Raw genomic sequence first — 27,499 nt, forward strand, 5'->3', positions numbered from 1 at the left:
TACCTGGTGTTTGAGACACTAATATAATATAACAATAATATATTATTGTTATATACATCCTAAGCACTAAGAAAATGGAGGGAAACCAGAAAAACATATTTTCGATAAATTTCATTCACATTTCTTCAAAAAAATCGTGTTAAAGGACCAAACTGACCACCAAATGCCATTAATGTCGGTTTACCTGCTTCGATATCAAACCAGAATGCGGTCGAAGCATTTTTTATCCATAAATACCGAGGAAATGGAAGATCCAAGCTGTAATTTCCGTTTGCGGTTTTCTCCACAGGGACAGGCGGGTCGGAATGGAATGATTTATGAAATGCTAATATCGGCACGATGTTTTTCATATGTCGTGTAACATGAATTATTGATTTGGGGGCTGTTTAAAGCGTTATATGAATGGTTTATTTGGATAAAAAAAGCGTGTCAAATTGATTTATTTTTTCTTTAGTCCCAAAACTGAATAGAATTATAACTAATAAAGCCGAAATTAATGTCCATATCTTTATGTACCGGGTGTCCCACTAAGAATAGCTCTCGGCTGTATCTCGGAAAGTATTAGGCGTAGGGTTTACGGAAAAACTATTTATAACTAAAGGGGCTATGAGAAATTGCTGGAAATTATTTCCAAGTTTGTAGAACGACCGCCAGGGGGCGCAACTGCAACAAAAAATAATAAAACGGAGTTTTTACACAATTTTGCCTAGATAAGGTGTACTATAAGTAATAGCTTCATAATCTTTAGTAAATTTTGAATATTTTTTGTTAGAGCCATTTTCCCCTATCTACCAAAATAAAGTGGTGGGGGAAGGTTAGATCTATTTTTATTTGAATATTAATAACTCTGGACTGGATGATCGGAATTCAACAAGCGAGGGCTCGTTTAAAACAGCGTTTCTTACTCTATATTGTACCATATAAACAATAATAATAAGCTTTTGAACGTAGACGCTAGGGGGCGTTGTCTTACAATTTAACAAACATTGCCCGTTTTTTCAAAAAAAATAAATAAATGCAATAGTATATGTAATTTTAGCTGATAGTAAAGAGTAGTAAAAGCTTAAAAAGTCAGCGAAAACCGCATTTTGATATCTTCTTTCAAACCGGAGATATTAGCAAAATTCTAATAAATACCAAAAAATAAGCCCATAATTACCTTATTTTTACAACACGGTATCAGTAGCCACCACTTTATCTTGGTAGATCTCTCCAAAATTGTGCAAAACACCATTTTATTATTATTTGTTGCAGTTGCGCCCCCCAGCGGTCGTTCTACAAACTTGAAAATAATTTCCAGCAATTTCCCATAGCCTCTTTAGTTATAAATATTTTTTTCTGCAGCCCCTACGGCTAATACTTTCCGGGAGCTATCTTAGTATGACACCCTGTACATTAGATTTCTTGAAGTTTCATCATACATTACTTTGAATATGATAGACAATGATTAAAACTAAAAGAGTTTCGAACTTCCATTGTCTTTATTTATTTTGCTTATGCAGCGTTTCGATCAGAAGTATCACTGACCGTTATCAAGTGAGAACTAAACTAAATCCTAAAACTACTGAGTTTATATACTAGATCCGAGCCTTCATCCGTGAATTTGTTGGGTGCAGTCAAACATGAAGTTTTCCACTGAGAACACCCGCATTACGTTTTATGAGTGGTTGCCATGTGTTGCCTATTGTGGCTCAGTTTCTACAAGCTCTTTAATAGAAAAAGATCATTAAAGTTCACCCTCAATGCCCAGCCTTTTAACATAGGCCGTTATGTCCGAGGGTGATATATGTCTACTAGGTCTGATAGGTCTAGCGTGGGTTTGCCAAACGCCTCAAACCTGGTCCTGCCCCCGCTAGGCAAGACTCTCTTTAATTTTATATTGCTTAGCTAGGTACGCCAACCTGAGAGAGAGCATCCTCCTCAGGCTGGCGTACCAATGAGTCAGACCTGCAATTGGATATAATATTGTCTAGGGATTTTGCGGAGTAACCAGTCTGAAGCAAATCAGTTTTAATATTATTTAGTTCAGAATTCAGGGATTCTTGGTTACTGTGTGAGTGTTTACTCCTGTTCCAGCTAGATCGTTTGCTTTTTCGTTGCCTTCTATCCCTTGGTGAGCTGGCACGCAGAGTAAAAGGACGTTACTTACTTTGCCTAATGTGTTCAAGCTTCTCTAGGCATTCTTTGACCAACTTCGAATTCATGGGTATCGAGTATGGTCACTTTTAAGGTTGCTTGGCTATCGGAAATATGAAAGAGCTCTTAGTCGTGATCTAAGCATTTCTTTTTATATACAGGGTGATTCTTAACCTATAGGCATAAACTTGGGAAATTATTGCTGATGACAAATAATGAATAATAATGAAAAAAAAATGTTATAAAATATTTTTAGATTCTGAAATAATTTGAGCTGTTTTTTCACAAAAATATATCAACTTTATCAGTAAATGCACATTCAATTTAATGGAATTTACGTTTTTTGTTTTTATTTCAAATAGTTTGTTGTCTCCGTAAATAAAAACATTTTACCAACTTTTTTTCATTATTAGTCATTCATCAGCAGTAATTTCCCATCTTTATGCGTATATAGGTTAAGAATCACCCTGTATAGATTAAAAATGAATTAAAGTTATTTTTGCAGATTAAAACTAAAACTATCCTTCGAATTATAAGTTTGGCATTAAATCTGTTTAAACCGAGTTTAAAACTTCTAATGGACCGTTATCAGCTGATCGGTTATTAACTAGAAAACTTTTTTGGAATGTAAAATACCAACTGGCATACTTTACAGAATCCTCGATATTAGTTATAGCTTTAAAAACGTTTTTTGGAATAGTTAACAGCATATGCATGCTTCTGTTTTATGCAGTAAACGAATGAATCAAATATAGACTGTAATAGCCTGATAAATAATAACAGGAGAACTGTCAAAACTGTAGTGGATCTATAACATGAGAATGCAAGCTCAATAGGCCTTTCCAGTCGATGAAATTGACTGAAGAAGTGGCACCGAAAACGTTGTGTTAATCAAAATAAATAAAGACAATGGAAGTCCGAAAAAAAGGATGTAGTCTAGAAATAAGAAGGGGGACTATAAAAGTTTCTAAAAAAAACATCCTATATTTGGTCGTTATGAACAAGAATATTATCAACAAAAGCACATTTTTACATATTATGCCGGGTCCAGACCAAGTCAACAAAAAGTAAATACGATTTTAAGACAAAAACAAAACAAACTTGCGACAAAAAATGGGGAATTCTGACAAGACAAACTTGAGACAAATTGTCCACACTGCAAGGACAAAAGTACATCAAAAGTTTAGTTGTTGCGAATGAGTTTTATTAACCATGTCTGATTTCAATGGTCGCCTACTGTTGGCAGCACACGCCATCCACACTGTGCCGACAACTTGTAAAATATACGAACAAAACATAGACACTTTGATCCTTACCGACTCGAAACGGGACATTGAAAAGTCTCCGAATTTTGAAACAAAATAAAAATGAGACAAAAATGTCGCAGAAATGTATTGAATTTGTCGCAATTTTGTCGTAAAACATGAATGTTTCTATCTTGTCGTTGTTATGTCTGCTCAGTCTGGACCCGGCATTAGAGGTGTGTAGTTCGTGAACGAACTAGTTCCAATGAACTATTCCGCCCCCGGAATGAAAGGAACTAGTTCCTGGTTTCTCAAAGAACTAGTTCCACAGGACCTGTTCCGGGATCGAGACTGTGACCGATATAGAATAATATGCGACGGCGGATCGGCTAGCGCGCTTAGCCCGATGGTAGGCAGGAGTGGGGAATACCAGCCGTACGTTATCGGATCCGGATCTAGAGGAACTAAACTAAATAAAAGACTAATTTACGTACGAACGGATCGGGCCAGCGCGATCGATGCTAGGCAGGAGTGGGGAGTGCCAGCCGTATGCCGGATGTTATCGGATCCGGACCTAAAGGAACTAGAGGAACTAAATAAAAGACTAGTTTACGTATGGATCAGCCAGCGCGATTGATGCTAGGCAGGCCTGGAGAGTGCCAGCCGTATGTTATCGGATCCGGACATAGAGGAACTATTAAAAGACTAGTTCACGGGAATCTATTCAGTCGGCAGATCCGAGATATAATACAAGGCGACGACGATGGATTCGGCCTTAATTACCACAGAAAATTGTCGTGGATACTGTTTTTAATTTTTAGTTTGTTTTTTACATATTTTATGGGAATGTTTCACTTTAGGTCCCTAAAGTTAAGAAAAATCTTATAAAACGAAGTAGATATTCTGAATTTTTAGACAAAAACAAAAAGCTTGAAGTGAGGAAAAATGCAATTTTTCGTAAAATTTTTGTAATATTTGCTCCAATTGATTTGTGATATAGTTTTAGAAATTATTTTAATTCTGATTTGAGTTTTTTTTTATCTGCAATAAAACTTACCTATATGTTTTTAGCATAACACAATTACACGTCTCGTTATATCTCCGTACATTATAAAAATTATACAGATCATACTGTGAATAGTTCTGACTGACAACGAAACGCATTAGCAAGCAAGGGGGATGTCAATGTCGGGAACTATTGTGAACTAAAGACCTAGTTCAAGGAACTATTCCTCTGGAGGAACTAGAACTAAGGAACTAATTAGTACTCCCAAGTTAGTTACTCCCAAGGAACTAGAATTCCCACTTCTACCCGGCATTAGACTTAAAAAGACTTCAAAAGTATTTATATTCTTTTTAGTTTTCTCGTTCATTGTTATCACCCTGTATCTTGCTTTATAATAAACTTTATAACCTGTTAAACAATAATAATTGCTATTAATATTAAACGGGAAAATTTAAACCAAACTCTAGACTCTGGGGTTTCATATAAATATATCAACTTGAAAGTGATTGTTATACACGTGTTCGCTTATATACGCTCTATACAAAATTAATTATTCCATAATGCAACCTTTGATCTAGAGGAAATTGTTAGTCTGTTGTTAATACCAGGGCGGCTAGATTGAATTTGGAATTCGATATCTATCAGCGATTTATCGTAAAATTGGATTTTTTACTAATAAAAATATACAAACCCGTTTAATGACTGTAAACTTACTATAAGCATAAAGTTTTGAGGTTATAAACAGTCAATTAGTACTTCAAATAGTTTAAATAAACTTGTAGATAATTTATTGGTAATATTAAATAACGTGTAAGAGAGAGGAATAAAGGTATCAATGGTAATTGTAATCTTGACGCGGTCAATCTCTAGACTTCTACTAAAAATTGACATAAAACATGTCAAAATTTAACACTAATTATAAAAATATTATACTACCTACCAGTCATGACCTATGCATGCAAAATCTGATCACTTAAAACGGACATCATAAGGAAACTGCAGGTTGCACAACGCTCAATGGAACGAAATATGCTGGGTATAACCAAGAGAGGCCTTAAAAGAATAGAGTGGATATGACAAAAGAGCCAGGTAATAGATGTCATCCACAGAATCAAATCCCTCAAGTGGTAATGGGGAGGATAGCTGGCAAGGAGGACAGACAACATATTGACCACCAAAATTACAGCATGGTCCTCCTCCTCCTCCTCCTTCCTATTACTCTATAAGTGTATGGTGACATTATGATATTGCATTTTTATTGAGTCTATCCCCTATATAGATACTATAAAGAATATCGACTCCAAACTGCATTCTGTGAAGCCAAGCCGGCGAAATGGGTATATAAATCTTCTGAAGGAATTTGCATAAGTCGCTCACTTAGCTGTGCTCAAGCGTAGTGCGCAAGCCTGGATTTCGAATTATCCATCGGATATCCAGACCAATAAGAGACTAGACGCTAGCACCAGCTGTTCATTCGTACGGTTCCGTCCAATTTCGTACGGCTTTCGTTTGCGTTCCCGTTCGACAATTGGCTAATCCTGGCTAATCGATATTCGGAATTTTGGAGTTGCGCCAGACGAACTTATGTGAAATATATGCATGGACCGATTATCTAGTTGTCTCTAACTCGGCTTCAACTCCAACACATTGCAGGGATAGGCGATAATCCGTATATATTTGATATGTATATTGTCTATCCATAATGTTCTGTCTAGCGCAGCAGTACTGGCCTGGTGCAGACTATGACCTATTATCGTCTTCATTTGGTCCACCCAACGGTTTGGAGATCTTCCTCTAGGACGTTTCCCGTTCACTTTTCCCTCCACAATTAGTTTTTTTAGGCCATTAGTGTTCCTGGATATGTGGCCAAAGTATCTTAAGTATGATTGATTTATTGATATCGACAGTCTAGATTCGATATTCAGTAGTTCGAGTATTGAAATGTTTGTACGGTGAGCTGTGTACGGTATTCGCAGCATCCGCGTCTATAACACCACATTTCAAAAGCATCGATTTTACGTTTCATTGCCAACTTCAATGTCCAGGTCTCTGAGGCATAAGTGGCAATGGGGAAAATTAGTGCTCTTAGTAGTCTGAGTTTGTTGCTAATTGAAATGGCTGAATCTTTCCATATTTTATTGAGTTTAGTCATGGAATTACGTGCTATACACAGTCTTCTCTTAATTTCTGCGTCACATCCTCCTTTGTTTGATATCAAGGAGCCAATCACAGCATGTCACAGCATGGTACTCACGAGGAATTAAAGAGACCTAGAAGAAGGCCAAACCTGAGATGAGATAACGATATTAGGAAATGAGCAGGGATAACTTGGGCCCGCATAGCCAACAATAGACACCCAATAAGCACAAATACAAAGAGAGTATCTAAATATGTGAGGAAGGCTGCACCATAATTGGAAATGGTTGAATAAGCTGAGAATGATGATGATAATAGAAATATTAGAAAAGGATAGAACGTTACCAGACACACAAATCTATTTCCAAAAAATAATTTTTTTCTACGACTAGCCTATAAAATGCAGTTTGACACACGGAATACTCGATCTGAAATTGGCGTTTTGCAAACTGTTGTGTGCTAAGGATTTAGCCACAGAATATCTAGCTACGCAACAGAAAAATACTCGAAATGGAAGAGCTAAAATTGCACAAATAAAATACTAGATGGCGCGACAATGTCATAATCAGAATATAATTGGAAATTTTCAACTTTCGGTTTTGGATCGACGTAGATCGACGGCCGTCGACGGCCTTGAAGCTTGGCAAAATATGCACAGTTGCCAGATTCAAACAGACTTTAATTGGCATCCCATTCTTTTTCTGGTGTATAATAATTTCTTTCTATTCTTCGTTTCTTGTCAGATACACTTATATTAATTATTCGTTTGGCTTTTAAAATTATAATAAATTAATAAAAATAAAAAAATAAATTAGAAAACATATGCTCTCAAAATACATTTTTAATATACACTACTTTATTATGTTAACTAAAAAAATAACTTTAATTACCTTTAAAATTAATAATATACAGGGCGATTGATAGTGATATTTATTAATGCTGAAACGTTAGTAATGAAATATACGTTTAATAATAATGGAAATGATTTATTAAAATGCAGTACAAAAAATGTTACTATAATAACAATTTTTTTTCTGTTTGCCATGTTATTTATATATACCTAGGTAGATTTTAAAAAGTGACGCAGGTACAATTAATAATATATTAGTTCGGCATAAAAGTTGCTGTCACGACATCGTACAATAAATTAAAATTCGTAAAATAAATTAAAATTATTAATTAAACAAATCTTTATAAAGAAACACAAGTATATCAAATTTGGGCCCAATCGAACGCCAGGAAATGGTATCGTAATATGGTACTACATTATGGTACTCCTTGATATGCTTCATGGTACCATAATATTGCAATGTCATCAAAAATACGCAAGTATAATCAAATATGAGCTCAATCGAAAGCCAGGAAATGGTATCGTAATATGGTACTACATTATGGTACCCCTTGATATGCTTCATGGTACCATAATATTGTAATGTCATCAAAAATACGCAAGTATAGTCAACTATGAGCCCAATCGAACGTCAGGAAGTGGTATCGTAATATGGTACTATATTAAGGTACCACTTATATGCATCATAGTACCATCATATTAAAATGTCACCGAAGATACTTATACTATACCAAGTATAAGTCCAATCGCACGCCAGGAAATGGTATCGTATATGGTATTATTATGGTACCTCTTGATATGCTTCATGGTACCATAATATTACAATGTCACTGAAGATTCGTAATATAAATATACCAAGTTTAAGCCCAATCGAACGCTATGTATCGTAATATGGTACTATATTACGGTATCACTTGATATGCTTCATGGTACCATAATATTGCAATGTCATGAAAAATACGCAAGTATATATCAAATACCGTATGCTACCGAAAAAAAACGGCGTCCAGTTGGCTGGGAAAAGACGATCGATGACATTTCCCATATAAATTTACACATAAAATGACAGCGATTTTCATTTCATAGCAATCGCTAACGCCGTTTTTTCCCGATCATACGGTATGAACACAATCGAACGTCAGGAAGTGGTGTCATAATAGTAGAACAATACTTATTATATTGTCGCCGAATTACAATCAAAATTTAGTATTCAGTTAGAATCAAACGTCAGGAAGTGGTTTTAATTCAGCTCGTAAGATTTAACTCCAACTAACATGGCAAGTTAAATACTTAAATGTTTGAAAAAAGAGCTCTAATCTATTTTAATATGTTTAAATGATGTAGCAAATTTGAAGGTAGGCTTTATCAGGAAGTATTACAATATAAATTACACAATGGCAACAGTGCATAAAATTCTTTTAAATTTCGTTTGTAGAAAACTGTTTTCTTTTAAATTTATCGCCCTCTGTTATGTAGTAGTGAAACTACCGCATCAAAATATCTGATTTGGAGACAGGCTTTAAAAGCCTGTCTCCTTTTGAGGTCTACGATTTTTTACATGTAACGAGGCTTCTGTTGCGTAGCTAGATATTCTGTGATTTAGCGCACGAAATGTGTCATTTTGCACATGACATGTGCCAATTTTAACATTTTTAACCTCCAATGTTTAGCTGAAACGTATATATACGTATCATATGTTGAGTCTGCTGCTAATTTGTAGTCGTAGAAAAAATAGCGTAAAAAACTCGTTCCAAAACTTCTTTGTACATTCGTTCGACTTGTGGCTCTTGCCTGCGGCTCGAGCCAACAACTGTCGAATTCGTGTGCAAGACGTCGTTTTCGAAACTCGTTGTTTAATATACTATTTCATCACCATTTAAAAATCATTTTTACTCAGTATAAAAATAAATTACAACCTTTTTAATGCCAGCTACTGGCAGTAAGCGCCATTAAAAAATAAAGAAGAGTACGAGCCAAATAAATGACGTCCAGAGCTTGACCTCGTCGAAATTATCATCGATTGTAATATCCTAGCCGTCTTTGACGCTGTTTTTTTTTCGATCGTATGGTACCTTTGTGATGAGTATTTATTTGACTAAATTACTAATCTTAAAAATCATACAATTTTGCACAAGGCATATGAAAATTGAAATGGTAAATTTTGTGTCCATTTAGGCGAAAGAAGCAGAACACAAAATATCACGAGTTTTCTAAGTTATTAGAAAAATATAAATAAGAGCATACTTATTTGATTTTCTTCTTAAAAACACCACCAGAAACTCATAGTTTTGATTTTTTATTACATTATGATCAGTTGTACGAGTATTAATTTAGTAAACAGTATTACAAGTATTACAATTGACTAAAGATTGTTACTGTTAGGGATGCAAACGATACATCGATTTTCCTAAAACATCGATATTTCAATAGGAAAACATTGATGTTTGTCATCGATGTTCTATCATTGTATCGATATTTTTCTAACGATATTTTAAATCTATGTTTTCGAAGAACCAGAGCCATTCTATTTTAGATCTCTGGTACTTTTAAGTCTTTGCTCCGTCCATTTCGAGGAAAGTTTGGTTCTCCAATTATGGTGTAGCCTCCCTCACATATTTTTTCTTTGTAGTTGGACCCATTGTGTTGTCTCTTGTTGGCTATGAGGGGCCAAGTTATCTTTGCCAATTTCTTAATATCATGGTCCCATCTCAAGTTTAATCTTAGGTCTCTTGATTCCTTGTGGGTACCATGCAGTAATTTTTGCGGTCCATCTGTTGTCCGTCCTTCTTGCCAGGTGTCCTGCGCATTGCCACTTGAGGGATTTGATTGTGTTGATGACATTTATTACCTGGGTCTTTTGTCGCATCCACTCTATTCTTTTACGGTCTCTCTTTGGTTCCATTGAGCGTTGTGCGACCTGCAGTTTCCTTCTAACTTCCATTTTTAGTATTATTTTGCATGTTTTTTGAATGTTTTCTTCTTTGGATCAAATATATTCTATAAAATATCTTAGACAAACAACTTTTATAGTGTAATGGAGCATTTTACTTCAAGTCCTAATTGTCCTGATTACAGATAAGATATAGAAACTTGAAATGACTCACGTTTAAAAATCATTCAATTTATTTTACTATTTATATTTATTTGAAACAATAATAGGAACTCAATTAAAAAACTTGAATTGTTTCATTAACTTGATTGTATATCTACTGTCGTTACTCATGCAACTGATCAGTAATACTGTCTTTACAAAGTACTTAATGGTGTTTCCGTTCTCTTAGGACCAATTAAGACCACCTCTCCCCACAAATACCTCCTTAGTAAATATTTAAGAAAAAAAAACCAAGAACATCCCACACTAGTCAAATTAAGCAAAAAAAAAACAAAATAAAAATACAGTTCTTTAAGTCGAAAAAAGTGACATTTGTGACGTAACAAGTGACGTCGGTGGTACGAATTTTAACGATGATCGACGAAGAAGACGTTCAGTGATGGAAAGCTTGGAAGAAGCTGCGGCTCGTGACGAAGCTGAACGCCAGCAAAGCTTGAAGGATTTGGAGCAGCTCTACGAGTGGTTGCAGCAGTTCGAGGATCCGCCTCCGGCACCGAGGCCTCCTCCACCCTACCAGTTCAGAAATGGTTCGTATTTTACGTAGTAATTGAAACATGTACCTACTCGTATTGTCATTCCGGATTTATATACTTTGTATAGAATCTAAAATTGACTTCGACAGGGTGGTCCGAAGTGTATTCCGGAAACTTCGGCAGCATATTCTGCAGATAAATATAAGTAAAAAAGTCCGTATAAGTGTATGTCCTAAAGTGTTTAGTTTCAGAGATACAGGGTGTAGAAGTTTCATTTTTATTTCGATTTTTTCCAAATTATTTCTGAAGTAACGTCAATATCTGGATGAAAATTGGTGTCTGGGAGTTTTTTGACATGAGAAATTTGATTTTGATGTCAATATGACTCCTACTGGTAGAGGGTGCCACCTACATATGTTTTAATTGCTTTGAAGCGTAATAACTTTTTGTCCGTACCTGTATAAAACTACAGAGGAAAAAAATATACGTTTCTGCGACATTTTACGCAAAAAATATCTGTTTGTAAAAATCGCTACGCGCAACCGTTCCGTTCTCAAGATATTTAGAATGGAAATAGCCAATACATGTCATTATTGACGAAAAATAAACATTATTTGACTGAAATGATAAATTTGGGAAATTGTTGTTTTTTTAAATTAATCATAAATTTTTCTGCAAAAAAATGACGATAAAACAGTTTCTGTTGAACTTTTATCACAAAAACATTTCAAATTTATGATTACAGTCTAATAACTATTTAGTCAACAAGTTTAATTTATGTCAATTTCAGATTCAATTTTTACTAAGGGACATTTTTTACGTAAAAAAAACCCGTCGTAAATGTATATTTTTTATTCAGTAGTTTTATACAGGTACGGACGAAAAGTTATTACTCTTCAAACCAGTTAAAAAATATGTAGGTGGCGCCCTCTACTAGTTGGAGTTATATTGACATCAAAATCAAATTTCTCATGTCAAAAAACTCCCAGATACCAATTTTCATCCAGATATTGACGTTACTGCATAAATTATTTGGAAAAAATTAAAATAAAAATTAAACTTCTACATCCTGTATCTCCGAAACCAAGCATTTTAGGACATACATTTATACGAACTTTTTTACTTATTTTTATCTGTAGAACATGCTGCCGAAGTTTCCGGAATACAGTTCGGATCACCCTGTATACATTGATTCAATCATTGTCGATTGTTCTGTATAAAAATTAATAATTACTTTTATTCAAGTAATAATAATAGAAATAACAACAATATTATAATTCTAACCCGTTTTCTACTGCACATAGACAAAAAATGTAATAAAACCATCGACTATTTAAACAAATAAATTGCCTCCACGTGTTTCGATTAAATCGTTCTATCTCTTCATCAAACCGAACAGCGATAGCGCTAAACTATAACGGAAACGGTCGTCAAAAGGATATTCATTGTTGTACCGCGTCTGCATACTAAGTACCATCCATATACTTTTATGTGCGATCATGTCGATGGCTTGGCAATAAAAGGACTTTTTTTCGAATTTAAAACCCGTCATTATGAAGGTCGTAACGCAATAAAATATATGGCTGAAAGTATACTTTTTAAAAGCACCAAGTGTTATTGTAAATAGGATTTGTTGCTATTATGACACTCCAATAACATTAACTGGATCTGAACCGTTCTGTTTCCCATGTGGAAACCAACTTAAAGCGGAACTCTACGACCTGGAATGTGAGACACGTACAAAATTCATCACAGAACTTTAAAACGCTGATGACTGCGCTCTAATTGCAAAAACGTTACAACAATTACAAGAAATGTTGAACAGATATACCTGGCCGTACGAGGCTTCGGGCTTTAAGCTGAACATCGATAAAACTAAAATGATGTTCGCTCTCCCAGAAAATCACAACATCATCATCATCATTATTTAGGTTATTCCGTCCACTGCTGAACAAAAACCTCCCTTAACTCTAGCCATTTCCTTCTATTTTGTGCCACTCGAATCCAGTTTCCAGCCACTCTCTTATACATATCATCTGTCCATCGACTAGGAGGTCGATCTCTGCTTCTATGAGCCTCATCGTGTCTTGGTCTCCATTTCACAAGTCTCTTTGTCCACCGTCCATCTGTTATTCTAGCCACTTGTTCTGCCCAATTCCATTTAAGATGTAAGACAGAAAGACTTTCTGGCTAAAAGAAAAAAAAGATTTATAGCGATAATTGGGGCTACAGAAACTCAAAAGTACGACTTAGAATAATGAATTCGATATATCTGCTTAGAAATGAAATTATTACCAAAAGCAATATACTAATTTGTACTTAATAACACCACTACTGACATGACGTCGTGGATTCTGTGAAATTCTTAGGACTTGTTGTAGACAGCTCGTTAAAATGAGACTTGCACATCGAAGCGTTATCAAAGAAACTAAGCGCTGCCTGTTTTGCCCTAAGATCAGATTTGAAGGAATTTAACTTATCAACCTCTAGAATAGTTTATTGTGCCCTTTTTGAGTCGCATCTTCGTTATGCCCTTCCATTTTGGGGTTCTTGCTGCGCGATAAAATTTGATCGTATATTCAAACTTCAAAAGAGAGCAGTTGGATATTTATTGGGACAGAACAGTAGAACTCACTGCCAGAATTTCTTTAAAAATTTCAAAATACTGACTCTTCCTTCTTTATTCATATTTGAATCCGTTTGCTTAATCCGCAAGCACATATCTGCTATTCCCGAAAGGCCACCTCACAACTATCCACCTAGGAATGCGTAGCACGATCTTTATCTGCCAACCCCGAGCTCAGAACTAGTTAAAGGATCAATACAGTACAATGCCAAAAAAATGTACCGGGTGTCCCACTAAGAATAGCTCTCGGTTGTATCTCGGAAAGTATTAGCCGTAGGGCTTACGGAAAAAAATATTTAACTAAAGGGGCTATGAGAAATTGCTGGAAATTATTTTCAAGTTTGTAAAACGACCGCTAGGTGGCGCAACTGCTATGGAAAATAAGAAAATAGATTTTTTACAGAATTTTGCCTAAATAATGGGTACTATAAATAATAGCCTCATAATCTTCAGTAAATTTTGGATTGTTTTTTGTTAGGACCATTTTCCCCTATCTGCTAAAATAAAGTGGTGGGGGAAGGCTTAGATCTATCTTTATTTAATGTTAATAACTCCGGACTGGATGATCAGAATCCAACAAACGAGGGCTCGTTTAAAAGAGCGTTTCTTACTCTATATTATACCATAAAAATAATAATAATAAGGTTTTGAACGTAGACGCTAGCGGGCGCTTTCTTACAATTTAACAAACATAGGGCGTTTTTTCAAAAAAATTAAATACGATAGTATGTAATATTTTAGCTGATAGTAAAGAGTAGTAAAAGCTTAAAAAGTCAGCAAAAACCGCATCTTGATATCTTTTTTCAAACTGAAGATATTAGCAAAATTATAATAAATACCAAAAAATAAGCCCTTAATTACCTTATTTTTACAATACAGTATCAGTAACCCTCTTGATTAGGTCCATTCTAACAAAAAAAATAAGATAGAAACAGTTTATTTAAAAATGGACGAAATACCAGAATACCATAATACTAGATGTATTAATATCTAATAATTAAGATATTAATAATAGTGAACAAGAAACGATGATTCAGTGAAGTCATGGTAGGCTTTGGAAAAAAGTTGCTTTTCGTGTAATAGTATAAACGTCAAATTGTTATTAGATCAACATATTCATAGTCGTAGCAGCGTTTTTTTATTTTTTAAATGCTTTTTCAAAATGCCTTTATTATTTGAAGTAGTTGAAGCTGTTGGCATTTTGAAAAAGCAACCAAAAGATAAAAAACGCTGCTAAGACTATCAAAATGTTGATTTAATAACAATTTGACGTTTATAACTCATTACGTCAAGCAAACTTTCCAATACCATGACTTCACTGAATCATCGTTTCTTATTCACTATTAATTATCTTAATTATTAGATATTAACTACATCTGATATATAATTCTGGTATATCGTCGATTTTAAAATAAACTAACTGTTTCTATCTTATTTTTAGGTTAGAAATGGGCATTATCAAGAGGGCTACTGATACCGTGTTAGTAAAAAATAAGGTAATTAAAGCTTATTTTTGGTATTTATTATAATTTTGCTAATATCTTCGGTCTGAAAAAGATATCAAGATGCAGTTTTCGCTGACTTTTTAAGCTTTACTACTCTTTACTATCAGCTAAAATTACATATACTAATGCATTTAATTTTTTTGAAAAAACGCATATGTTTGTTAAATTGTAAGACAACGCCTCCTAGCGTCTACGTTTCAAAAGCTTATTATATTGTTTTATATGGTACAATATAGAGTAAGAAGAAACGCTCTTTAAAACGAGCCCGCAGTTGACGGATTTCAATCTGATCCAGTCCAGAGTTATTATTATTCAAATAAAATAGATCTAACTTTCCCCCTGACTTTATTTTGGGTAGATAGGGAAAATAACTCTAACAAAAAATATTCAAAAATTTACTGAAAGATTATGAAGCTGTTACTTATAGTACATCTTATCCAGGCAAAATTGTGTAAAAACTCAATTTTCTTAGTTTTTGTTGCAGTTGCGCCCCCTAGCGGTCGTTCTACAAACTTGAAAATAATTTCCAGCAATTTCCCATAGCCTCTTTAGTTATAAACATTTTTTTCCATAGTCGCTACGGCTAATACTTTCCGAGATACAGCCGAGAGCTATTCTTAGTGGGACACCCTGTACAATGATCTGCTTTTGGATATCAAGTCGCTTTCATTCTTTTCCGCATTTCGTAAAGCTCTGAAATCATACTTACTGGAGAGAACCCTATATGCGGGGCAAACGACTTTTTTGTTGATATTTAATCTTGAACAATTTTGAATTTTAAAATTTTGATCATCTCACACATTGGTTAAAAATCTAGTGTTTAATATTTTATAATAACACACTTTTAAATGGTTATAATTATTAATTTTTGTGTTCTGAAATGTCCATGTATGTTCTATTTGTAATTTTAATGACGTATTTTTTTTAATTGTATGATGCTTGGTTAGATTTTGTATTAATTGCATATTTTTTGTGCTTTTGTTTGTTTTTTAAATGCTTTATCGATGAAACTATTTTTTGGTTTTTTGTACAAAAAAGCATTATTTATTGTTATTTTTATAAAATTTGGATATATCACCATACGTATTATGAACTTTTCTTAATATTAGTATTTTAATAAAGCATAAGTAACTTTAACTCTACATATATGTTTTGGCTTGTTAGGCCTTTTTCAAGAGTTTTTTAAGAACTAATCGTCTAACTACACTGTAACTATATATATATATATATATATATATATATATATATATATATATATATATATATATATATATATATATATATATATATATATATATATATATATATATATATATATATATATATATATATATATATATATATATATATATATATATATATATATTTGCTATGGGGGTGGGTTCAGAGAGTTTACAATAGGGGTAATAAAAAATGTGTTTAGAAATCCTTGTTGGTCGTTAACATTATTTTCGTTTTAACAGATTTTAGTATTTCTAACTGTTCAATGTAATTTAAGCGTCTACCTTTTGTTTCTCTGTGTAGTAACTTAATTGAGTTTTCATTAATTTTGTGATTATTTACTATACAATGAGTTGCAAGGCCAGAACTATGCTGGAGATTATTAATAGACTTTACATGTTCTTTAATCCTTATATCTAAATTTCTACCTGTTTGGCCTATGTACACGGCATCACAATCATTGCAATCCACCTTATATACACCCGACTTATTTTTGACATTAGTTTTGTCTTTATTATTTAATAAAATTTGACCTAAATTTCTTTTTTATTTACGTTAATAGTTTACATCCTATTTTATTGAGATTATTTGATATTTTGTTAGTTAAATTAGGAATGTAGTTTAAAAGTCGATAATTGTTATTGTCTTTAGAATTAGTGGAATAAAAATTTGTCATTAATATTTCTTCTTTTGTTTTTTCTTTAGCATATTATCAATAAGGGAACACTTATATCCATTGTTGATGGCGATTTGTTTAATAATATTTAACTCTTTTTAAAATTCTCTGGGCTCAGTGGAAACATTACTAATCTATGAATTAAACTATGAAAGGGTGACATTTTGATTTGCCAGGATTGGTGTGATTGACTATGTATTACAGTGTCTGTGGTAGTGGGTTTTCTGTAAATATCAAATTGTAATCTATTAGACTGTTTTATAATTGTAACATCAAGAAAATTTATGGTATTAATGGTATTAACTTTTCTTAATGTGACGAGCACTGGTACATTTACCTTAAATGGGGCCCAAGCCTCCACTAAACTATCATAACTTAGTTTAATAACTCTGAGTAACATGAAACTATTAATTAATCATTACCAGCAACAATAGACACCTGATATTTTTTAAAAGCTCTCTTCAACGTTTATTTTCGCTCGTTGTTCGAACGCTGTTTCGAAAAAAGCTATTGTCTGTATTTAAGTGAAACAAACAGGGATCGTGTTTCTCATTAACCCGGCGAGAGGGAGCTGGCGAGCGGAACACAAAGTCCTCCAGTTTTCCATAAATATCCCGTTTAAATGCGTCCCGGTCCAGGGTCGTACCTACCCAATTTATAGCTGCAATTTTCTAAAAGGCCAGTTAATTTTTAATTTCGTTACAGGGCTTCTAGGACAATTTGTGTTTAGAAGTTATTTTTTGTAAAAAATTTCTAAAATTGTCGTTGGCATTTTTTTGAAATGAATCTTCTTTACGCGAACACCAAAAACATTTGATTTCAAGCTAAGAAAAGCATTATAATAAACTTATACTGTACTGGCTATGTATTTGGCTAAAACTGGCTAGGTATTTTACCACAAATGAAGAAGGAAATTAAAGATAAAGGATTATACTATATCCGCATTGTAGCAGATTTTTAGACCACTTCCTTATTTTTAAGATTTTGATGGCCAAACATTAACAAAATATTCCTTTTGTTTGGACATAGGAATATAGAAGACATAATTTAAAATTTCGTTACAATACGGAAACAGATTGATGTTTTGTGATAACAGTGATATAGTCTATAAAATGAATAACTTTGAATTTTGACCGTTATTTTTTACCAACATGGTAAATATAAAATTAAAAAAAGAGGTAAATATAAAATTCCTCTGTCAAAAAAGTTAGTGATATTCTTTAAATTGAGTACCTAAACGAATCAGATAGGTAACTCTTTTTACTTTCGTGAAATAGAAAAGGAAAATAATAAAACAAGTGACAGTTCTTCCTCTTCTTGCAAAAATCAACACGCAATGTCATAATTGTCAAAAGTAAAATGTCATCGGCTTTTGACATTTCTAAATATCAGATCAATGCCGTCTCTAATAGAACAGCCTCGGAGCGATATTTATGACGTCACGCTAGTTAGATACTACATGGATTAATAAATATGTTGTAAAATACATGGGAAAACATAATTATTCCTCGTATTTTTTGGTTTGTATTTTAAAAATGATATAGTTTACATAGAAATATACATAATATACAGTTAATAAATACAATATATATACCTATTTATAGTAATAAATACTTTGGCAAATAAATTATGAACCATACAAATGCAGCAAATGTTTTTACAATATACAAATAATGAATAGGTACATAAGATAATGGGTAAAATGTAAAATATATTTTAAATTTTGGGGGGTTTGGAAATCGATCTAATTTAACAAAAATCATTCAATATCTACTAATAGTGATGTATTATTATTTGCATTCAAATTTATATGTATATTTTGCAAGTACCATATGTTCGAAAAAATATTATATGTGCAAAATAATACAATATCATAGAAAAAAGGCGTCAGCGATGGCTATGAAATAAAGATCGCTGTCATTTTATATATTGGCTGTTCTATTAGAGACGGCATTGCGTCAGCATGGGCGCAAGTTGCTAACCTAATAAAATTAACACTAGAAAAGCCCGCGGGAACTGTCAAATTCAAAGTTATTTGTTTCACAGACTATATATAATTTATATTAGAATTAGAATAAGTGGGAGGGGGGTTAATCTCTACGACCTTAGAGATCTATTGTGTCCCCCTTTCTTGAGTTATAACTCATCATACAGTCCCAGGACTTCCTACGGAGACCCGTGTCCCTCACAGTCGAGGAGCTACGACCCAGGCCGGGTAGACGAAACGGTAGCATGTGTCGCCTGTTGGGTTTAGAGGTAGGAGGTAGGCTCCCGACCCTTGGAGGAGGTGGTAGCTTGTATGCCACTTGCGGAGGATGGTCTCACGCAAGTGTCAGCCACCTCTCCTGTAGTTCTCTTTGGGTTTGACCCCTTGGAACTTTCATTGTTACTGTTCCCAGTGTCGCTAGGGGGTTTCCCACAGCTTCACCGGTGATGTTTTTATTACTATTATTATCAGATCTCATAGTGTTCCTATGAGTCGCTAGGGACAGTCGGTCCACTTCTACAGAGCCCCGCATGTAGAAGTAAGGGGTAAAATACAATGGGTGCCCCCGGTGCCCCAAGGTTGAGGCTGTCCATAGCCCCTGCCCGGTATCGTTATATGTCTTGGTGCAATTCCCTGGCCACGACACTACAGTCAGGGACAAGACGATGAGTGAGATGCTTCTTAGACCAAGCCAAGTGCTAGAGGGGATTCCCCCCAGCACCTGACCAGGAGCTTCCCCACCAACGACAAGGTCTTGCATTCCTAGGGGAAGAGTTATAATTTATATGGTTTTGTAACAAATTGCTCGCTATTTTATGGCAAATGCTGAAGCTCTGCAAACTTTAATCAAGCCTTAATCAAAGCACGTGTGTTTGGAATTTTGGGTGTGGCTTAACACGACAGGATCGGGCTAAGCCTTAGGCAGATTTTTGAAATATAATATATATTTCCTTCGGCCACACACCCGCTTTACCCGACCCCTGAGAGCGACCCGAAAGTAAAGCCTTAATAAACTCTTAAAACTTGAACCTTGTTTAGTCTTTTATTTTTAGAAATACTTAATAATAATCACATATTTCGCCTGTTTTTCCTTCTACCCTCATTAATTGTTATGTTATTGGATAATGTTTTGTATTATCTTTTGTTTGTTTGTTTGTGTACCTTGTTTTTTTTTACTATGTTTGTTAGTTTACCTTTGTCCACAAATTGAAAAATTTTTTGACAATAAAGGCATTTATTTATTTATTTATTTATAATTTCTTCCACTCACGTCCCCTTCAAAAGGAAAATCAGTGGAAATTTGTTTAGAAAAGCGGCCCAAACGAACAATAAACAACATTACCAAGTCAAATACGTTCCGCGTTTTATTCTCTACGTTCTCGTTATTGCGTGGAAAGAATATTTTCCACTTTTTTCCCGTTTTGTATAAGGGAAATTTTTCTTCAGTTTTTCCATGATTTTACGACGCAAGGAGAACGAGGGTAATGTAGATTAGGGTGGATAAAAAAACGGACTATTTTTTTTCACATTATAATCTGAAAAGAAGGGTAGTAGACACCTTAAAAAATTCTCTCCAAGCATGAGCTCTTAATTTTAAGAGGAAGGTCCTCTGCTTTTCAGTTTTCTATTTCTTCCTTATTATTAGAAAGAAAAATTCATATCTCTGCATCGACTATTTGGGAAAAAAATTTCATCTCATCACAGAGAAGGTCTCTTACAATTTTTTTGTAAACCCGTTCCAAAGTTATTAACGGTTGAAGTTTGATTATTTTATTGCAATTTTCTTTTTTCCTATGAATTTTATAACTCGTTAACAAAAAATGATTATGATACGCGCACCTCACGGTTTTGTAGGAAATTCACTGCTCTATAAAAATGTTGTTTTATGATTAGTCGATTAAATTAACCGTTTAAAAGATATTTATTGTCAAACTTAAACTTATATTTATATCTTACTTATAATTTATTCAATTCCAATTTATTTTATGAGTTTCGGGAAAATTTTTACAAATTTAAGTTTCTGTCGGTGAGGTTTACGAAAAAATTGTAAGAGACTAAAAATTGAAATAGTGTACACTCACACACAACAACCACACCTACATTAGTGTACACTAGTGTGTAACTGCCTTCCAGCATCATCAGTACGGTAAAGAATCAGCAAGCGATGACAACGATCCCAAAAAATATAAATCAGGAAGCAAACAATGCACGAGGCACCGTATGCAACCTAGTAGATGAAAAAAAAAAGATGATGAGAAAAACAAAAGGAGCAAACGGGGAGCCTAAAACCCCAATTTGCAGCCTAGAACTAAAGTAGCCCATGATTGCGGGCTTCGTCTAGCACAACTGCGGAGGTAGCCAACAGCAACCCGCCGCAATACCCTAAGCCGAAGTCAAAACAAAATAAAAATTGAAATAGTGAGGGGAATATATAAAAACAGAAGGAAAAAATTAATCGGCAACGACCGTAGGCGGCCCTCAACAAACTCGTACCCATATACACCAGACGGTGCCTCGTGCATTGTTTGCTTCCTGGTTTATATTTTTTGGGATCGTTGTCGTCGCTTGCTGATTCCTTACCGTACTGATGATGCTGGAAGGCAGTTACACTAGTGTACACTGATGTAGGTGTGGTTGTTGTGCGTGAGTGTGAATGTCTACAATAGTGTACATTGGTGTATACGGTTACGAGTTTGTTGAGGGCTTGCCGATTAATTTTTTCCTTCTGATTGTAAGATACCTTTTTTATAGAGTATACCAACCTTTTTTCAGAGTATAAAATGGAAAAAAATTCGTCATTCTTTTCTAGCTAGATCGTTGGCTTTTTCATTACCTTCTAACCCTTGGTGTAAGGGGCTTTATTTTCTTTTTCTTATTTGTTCAGCTCCTCAAATAATGCCTAGTTCTTTGATCAACTTCGAATTGATGGTTAACTGAGTTGATCGCTCTTAAGGCTGCTTGACTATCGGATAAGAGGGCTATTTCTTGTTTTCGTTCATATCTATAGGATAAGTTGGGAGGTGATGCTAAAAATACGCCTCTTTTTGCAAAACTTGGAGAATCGTTCCCATAGATGTTATTGGAAAATTAAAAAAAAATTATCATGATTTAATGACTTGAGAATTTTATTGCAAATGTCTCCTACGTATAAAGCGGGGTTTACCATGAGATCTGCAGTGCCTGCAGGACTGTGTTAATGTTAAGCATCAGACTATTATTTTTAGACAACAAACGAAAACCGGTAGGTGTCACCGCATCATGTGAATAACCTGGGCAGCGTCCGCACGTGTCAATGGACCGTGCGCCAATTATACTCTCCAACCTTGAGGATGTGCAACCGAAAGAAAACGAAAAATTCCAATTTTTGAAGAATGAAAATATCGCAGAGATAGCTCTCGCTCTCGATTGTCTCAAATACCGAGATCATACAGGATGTTTTAAAAAAATCAAGGACAACTAGCCGACCAAACAAAAAAAACTAGCAGACCCATAGCTAACTTCGTACCGCTTAACGCAGTAAAGTAAAGTGATTTTTTTGTCAATCTTTTGTCAATCGATTTGATAGTTGTTATTATTTGTTCTCTATATTTCTGTTTACCTTTTGATTCAAGTAGGTATCTTCTATCCAAACCAAACCAATCTAAAGGTTGTGGGTTCGAATCCTACACCTGGCAGTTCCTCAGCCGACTATTTTTAATAAAATAAAAATAGTTTGGGTACCTAGGTCGACTCAGCCTTAAATGAGTACTTGGGATTCACAATCCTGAGGTAATAATAGGCGGTTGAAGCGTAGTGCTAGCCACATTACCTTCCTTGTACACCGAATGGCTCTAGCATGGCAAGCTGTACCTTGCTACTCCCAAGGCGTTAAATGCTATAATACGGGAGCTATTATTATTATTATTATCTTCTGTATATTTCAATATATTGTTAGATTTGAATATGCTATTTTCCCATTAATTTTCGTCTGGCAACACAATTCTTCCACTATAAAAAGTTGCGAGATCTCATGTTAGTATCAATATTGGTCATCTTTATTTCTATAATAATAATTATAATGACTTGGAAATTGCACAGCACCATAATGGTAAAAGAATAGGTAATCTACCATTTCGATCACTAAGTGTGTGTTTATTTTAAAAATTTTGAACAGTACCCTTAAAAATAAAGTTTTTTAATTAGAATAGAATGTCATATCGTGCAATTGCCAAGCCATTATAATTATGACAGAAATAAAAATGGCCAATATCGATACTAACAATTTATAACAAGATTGTTGAATAGGTGCTTAAAGAGAGACTAAATGAAATAAACTGACTTGGTTTTATTAGCCTAGATGCAACCTTAAATAAAGTGTATAATTTTACTGACATTTTGTTTGTTGAAAATAAAATCGAAATAATTATCCTGTTTTAGATAAACAAAATAGTACCTCAATTTTTGGTTTATTCATTAGAAGTTGTCATTCTTTCGAGTCAAATATCGATATAATTCTTTCAACTAAAAATACCATAAGCAGAAACAAAAAATGTGTTTATTTTACACATAGAACTATCGCATTTATGGTGATATGGAGTCTTGTCATCAACAGTTGTTTGTCTCTAAAAATAGACACATATTATTCTGAAAACGTGGAAGAACCACGAAGGCTTAATCATGCCTTAATCGAGTCGACTCTTAACACTTCGCTTGCATGTCACGCTTTGTGTAAACTTTGCTCAATTAAGACAATGGCCGACCAGTTCCAGTCTGGTGATTTCATCTCTTTGTCTTGCGAATTTTTCTCAAATTTTAAAATATCTGACCTCATGTAACTTTATAATGTCCTTTAACTTAAAAAAAATATATTATTTAAGTAATGGGGGTACCAGAAAGATACTAAAGAATAAAGTAGAAAATGGATATAAAGAGATACTGTGGATCATCTGTTTACCATAACACAGGTCTAAGAGAAAAATACGGCAAAAGATCAAGAGGTACACTTACTATATATAGACCTCCAAAAGGCTTATGACAGCATACCATTAAATAAATTGTGAGAAACGTTGGAAATAACTAATATAAATGTCAACCTACTTAAAGCAGTTAAGAACTTATATCAGAACACCACAGCTAGAATAAAAATACGAGACTCATTGTCAGAAAGCATAAAAATTATAAAAGGCCTCAAGCAGGGATGTTGCCTATCTCCTATACTATTCAAAATATACCTGCAACAAGCACTAAAAAAATGGATGCTTAAGTGTAGAGGAATGGGAATCCCCCTAATAAATGAGGACACCCTATACACCCTATTTTTTGCTAACGACCAGATAGTCCTAGCCCAAAATCACGACGACCTTGAATATATGGCAAGGAAGCTGATAGAGGAGTATAAGAAATGGGGGTTGGAGGTAAATATCACCAAAACTGAATGTATGACTGTAGGGGGGCCACAAGAGAACATAGTCTTAGAGGATGGAAGCGTGATAAAAACTGCGACAAATAAAATATCTCGGATTAAAAATAACTAACGATGGAAAACTCGACGAGGGTATAAAAGATCGAATAATGCAAGGCAGAAGGGCAATATCTATGTTGAATGGTGTACTGTGGGATCAAAGAATCTCTAAAGCTAATAAGAAGAACATATATAATACGGTAGTGAAAAGCATAATAATTTACGGAAGCGAAGTATGGCAGTTGAAAAGCAGAACAGAGAACATGCTATTAGCGACCGAAATGGATTACTGGAGGAGATCTGCTGGAAAATCGAAAAGAGAACAAATAACCAACAACAGAGTAAGAGAGATTATGGGAGCAGAACATACAATTGTGGACGACATAAGAACAAAACAACTCATATGGTTTGGTCATGTGCAACGAATGCCCGATCACAGAATACCAAAACAAATTTTACTGTGGACACCTCGAGGCAGAAATAAAAGAGGAAGGCCGCGACGAAGCTGGAGGGAGGGTGTGGATAAAGAACTAGAAAATAGAGAAATACCTGATGATCTCTGGCTAAATAGAGAAGAGTGGAGGTTAGGTGTCGGAAAACGTCGTAGAACGTTCTGAACCGACTTATACAGGGTGAGTTTCCTACGATGTTCTCTATGGGTATCTCGGAAACTACTGGAGATAGAGAGTCGCTTAAATGGGGAAAGAATTGCAGTTTTGTGAGGTCATAAATATGCGCCTTTCAGATTTTTGAAAAAGTTCATGGCTTACTAGATATTTCGAAAAAAACAAATTTCGGCTATTTTAAAAATTGTCCCTAATTCCATTATAAGCTATTTTTGACAAAAAGTTTTCAGATAAAAGTTGTAGATAATCACATCCTTTAGGAGACTGTGTTCTCCGTTTTCTTCTAAAGTCTGCCATTTTTGACATATGACACAAATATATGTTTTTTTAAATGGAAACCATAGTTGGCCATGACTTCATAAAAAGCGCCATTTTTAAGCTTTTCGGCGATATAAGCGATAATATGTTTTCTTCGAAAAAATACTGAGTTATAGCCAATTCTTATCATTTTTAAATAATTTCACTTAGTTAGCCATGGAAACAATCGTCTTTGCTCTTATAAATGTGAAGCTGTCACATCCAAACTTTGTAAATTAAAATAAGCAGAAATTGTAAATATGGATTTTTCAAATGAAGAAAAGCGTGTAGAATTATTGGTTCAACTTTTCTTGACCATACATTTTCGAGGAAATGTTGACCGGTAAATGTTACGTTTTTTAGAGAACGATTTTCAAGACATGTTAGGAAAGTTAGTTATAGCCAATTCTTATCTTTCTTGACTAAATTCAATTAGATTGCATGGTATTCTTATTCTGTTATGATTTTTAACTTACAATTTACATTGCACAAACTAAAACTTAAAAAAAATAATATCACTTCATACACTTTAAGTTATTTTAGAAAGTGTTCAAAAAATCCGCCATTGTTTTGAGTTGCATTTTTTTAAAACTGAATTACTATACCTATTCTCATAGAAGGACCGGTCGACTTAATTAAACTTCTTTAGTACCGCCACTCGAGAACAACGACGATTGAACTTGTTTCCATGGCTAACTAAGTGAAATTGTTTAAAAATGATAAGAATTGGCTATAACTCAGTAATTTTTCGAAGAAAACATATTATAGCTTATGGCCATGGCTCATGGCCAACTATGGTTTCCATTTAAAAAAATATATGTTTGTATCATATGATAAAAATGACAGGCATTAGAAGAAAACGGAGGGCACAGTTTCATTAAGGATGTGATTATCTACAACTTTTATCTGAAAACTTTTTGTCTAAAATAGGTTATAATGGAATTAGGGACAATTTTTAAAATAGCCGAAATTTGTTTTTTAGAAATATCTAGTAAGCAAAATAAAATTACACTAAATCACCACAATACACCAAAACACTTTTACTTTTACACTGGACGTGCGTTTCGCTAACCATGTTAGCATCAACAGCAGATGATTATAAACTATAGTGGGATAGCAATTTCATTAATATCGATATATTCAATATTAATTTTATTTACAAGGTCTTGCCATGCGTTTTTTTATTTTTTTAATAATACAAAGAATGTTTAACATCCTATAATATAGGCAACTTTTCATATTCTTCAATTAATAATAACGAAGATTCATTGATCCACTCCATAATTTTAATAAAGAAAACGAAAAAAAAATCACACACGCACGCACGAACACAGACAAAACAAATTGCCGGTGCAAACTGAGCGTTCGCGCACACACAAAATCCCTTTGAGCACGGGCCAAAAACCGACACCAGACGGCTCACGTTCGCGGCTGCTCGCGCACAGACAGATTCAGAGTGAGCGTGCGCGCACAGCTGTTTACACTTGAGCATCCGCGGAGGATCAGTGCGTGCGTGCTCAAGTCTAAACGCACCACTAGGTTGGGCCGTACAAGGGTAACGACTGAACGACAGGATCGCTACTTGGCTCAATTTGCCAGAAGAAATCGGTCAGTTTCAATTCGAGAGCTACGATCTCTGTTTTCAACGAACTTACCACCGAGCGATATCAAGCCGAACCATTTCCAGCCGACTTTCTAATGCTGAATTGCGGCGTAGACGTCCACTGCGAGTCCCTCTATTAACTTTACACCATAGGCAAAGGAGGCTACAGTGGGCTAAGTAACACCAGAACTGATTATTATTACCTCAGTGGAGAAACGTAATTTTCACTGACGAAACCAGGATAGGTTTGATCAGTGATGTTTGAATACAGCCCTTGCTGTTGCTCCTTATCAAGGAGGAACTGAGATGTTCTGGGGTGGCATCATGTACAATAGGCGAACAGAGCTCATTCATATTCCTGAGGTGATGAACGCCCATTTGTATGTGGAAACTGTAATCAGACCAATAATTTATCCACTGCGAGAAGAGATCGGTAATAATTTTATTCTCATGGATGATAACGCTCGTCCTCACAGAGCTGGGATAGTCCAGGAAGCATTAAATGAAGGGAAACAACTCGTCTGGACTGGCCTCCACTCTCCCCCGACATGAATCCTGTTG

The 27,499-nt window shown here is 34.5% G+C and overlaps 1 protein-coding gene across 6 annotated transcripts in view; it reads left to right on the plus strand.

Annotated features, from left to right (window-relative positions):
- Window positions 1-27,499, plus strand: part of LOC115875213 (disco-interacting protein 2) — a 253,941-nt gene that overhangs the window by 16,007 nt on the left and 210,435 nt on the right. For all 6 annotated transcript variants that reach the window (XM_030890616.1, XM_030890620.1, XM_030890618.1 and 3 more), the window contains exon 2: window positions 10,654-11,011. In XM_030890616.1, the coding sequence (XP_030746476.1) occupies window positions 10,864-11,011 (148 nt within the window). In that variant the 5' untranslated portion in view covers window positions 10,654-10,863. The remainder of the gene's footprint in view (window positions 1-10,653; window positions 11,012-27,499) is intronic.

The sequence above is a fragment of the Sitophilus oryzae genome, unplaced genomic scaffold (assembly GCF_002938485.1).
Source record: "Sitophilus oryzae breed Bouriz unplaced genomic scaffold, Soryzae_2.0 scaffold_1356_pilon_pilon, whole genome shotgun sequence".
In the NCBI taxonomy this organism is placed as follows: domain Eukaryota; kingdom Metazoa; phylum Arthropoda; class Insecta; order Coleoptera; family Curculionidae; genus Sitophilus; species Sitophilus oryzae.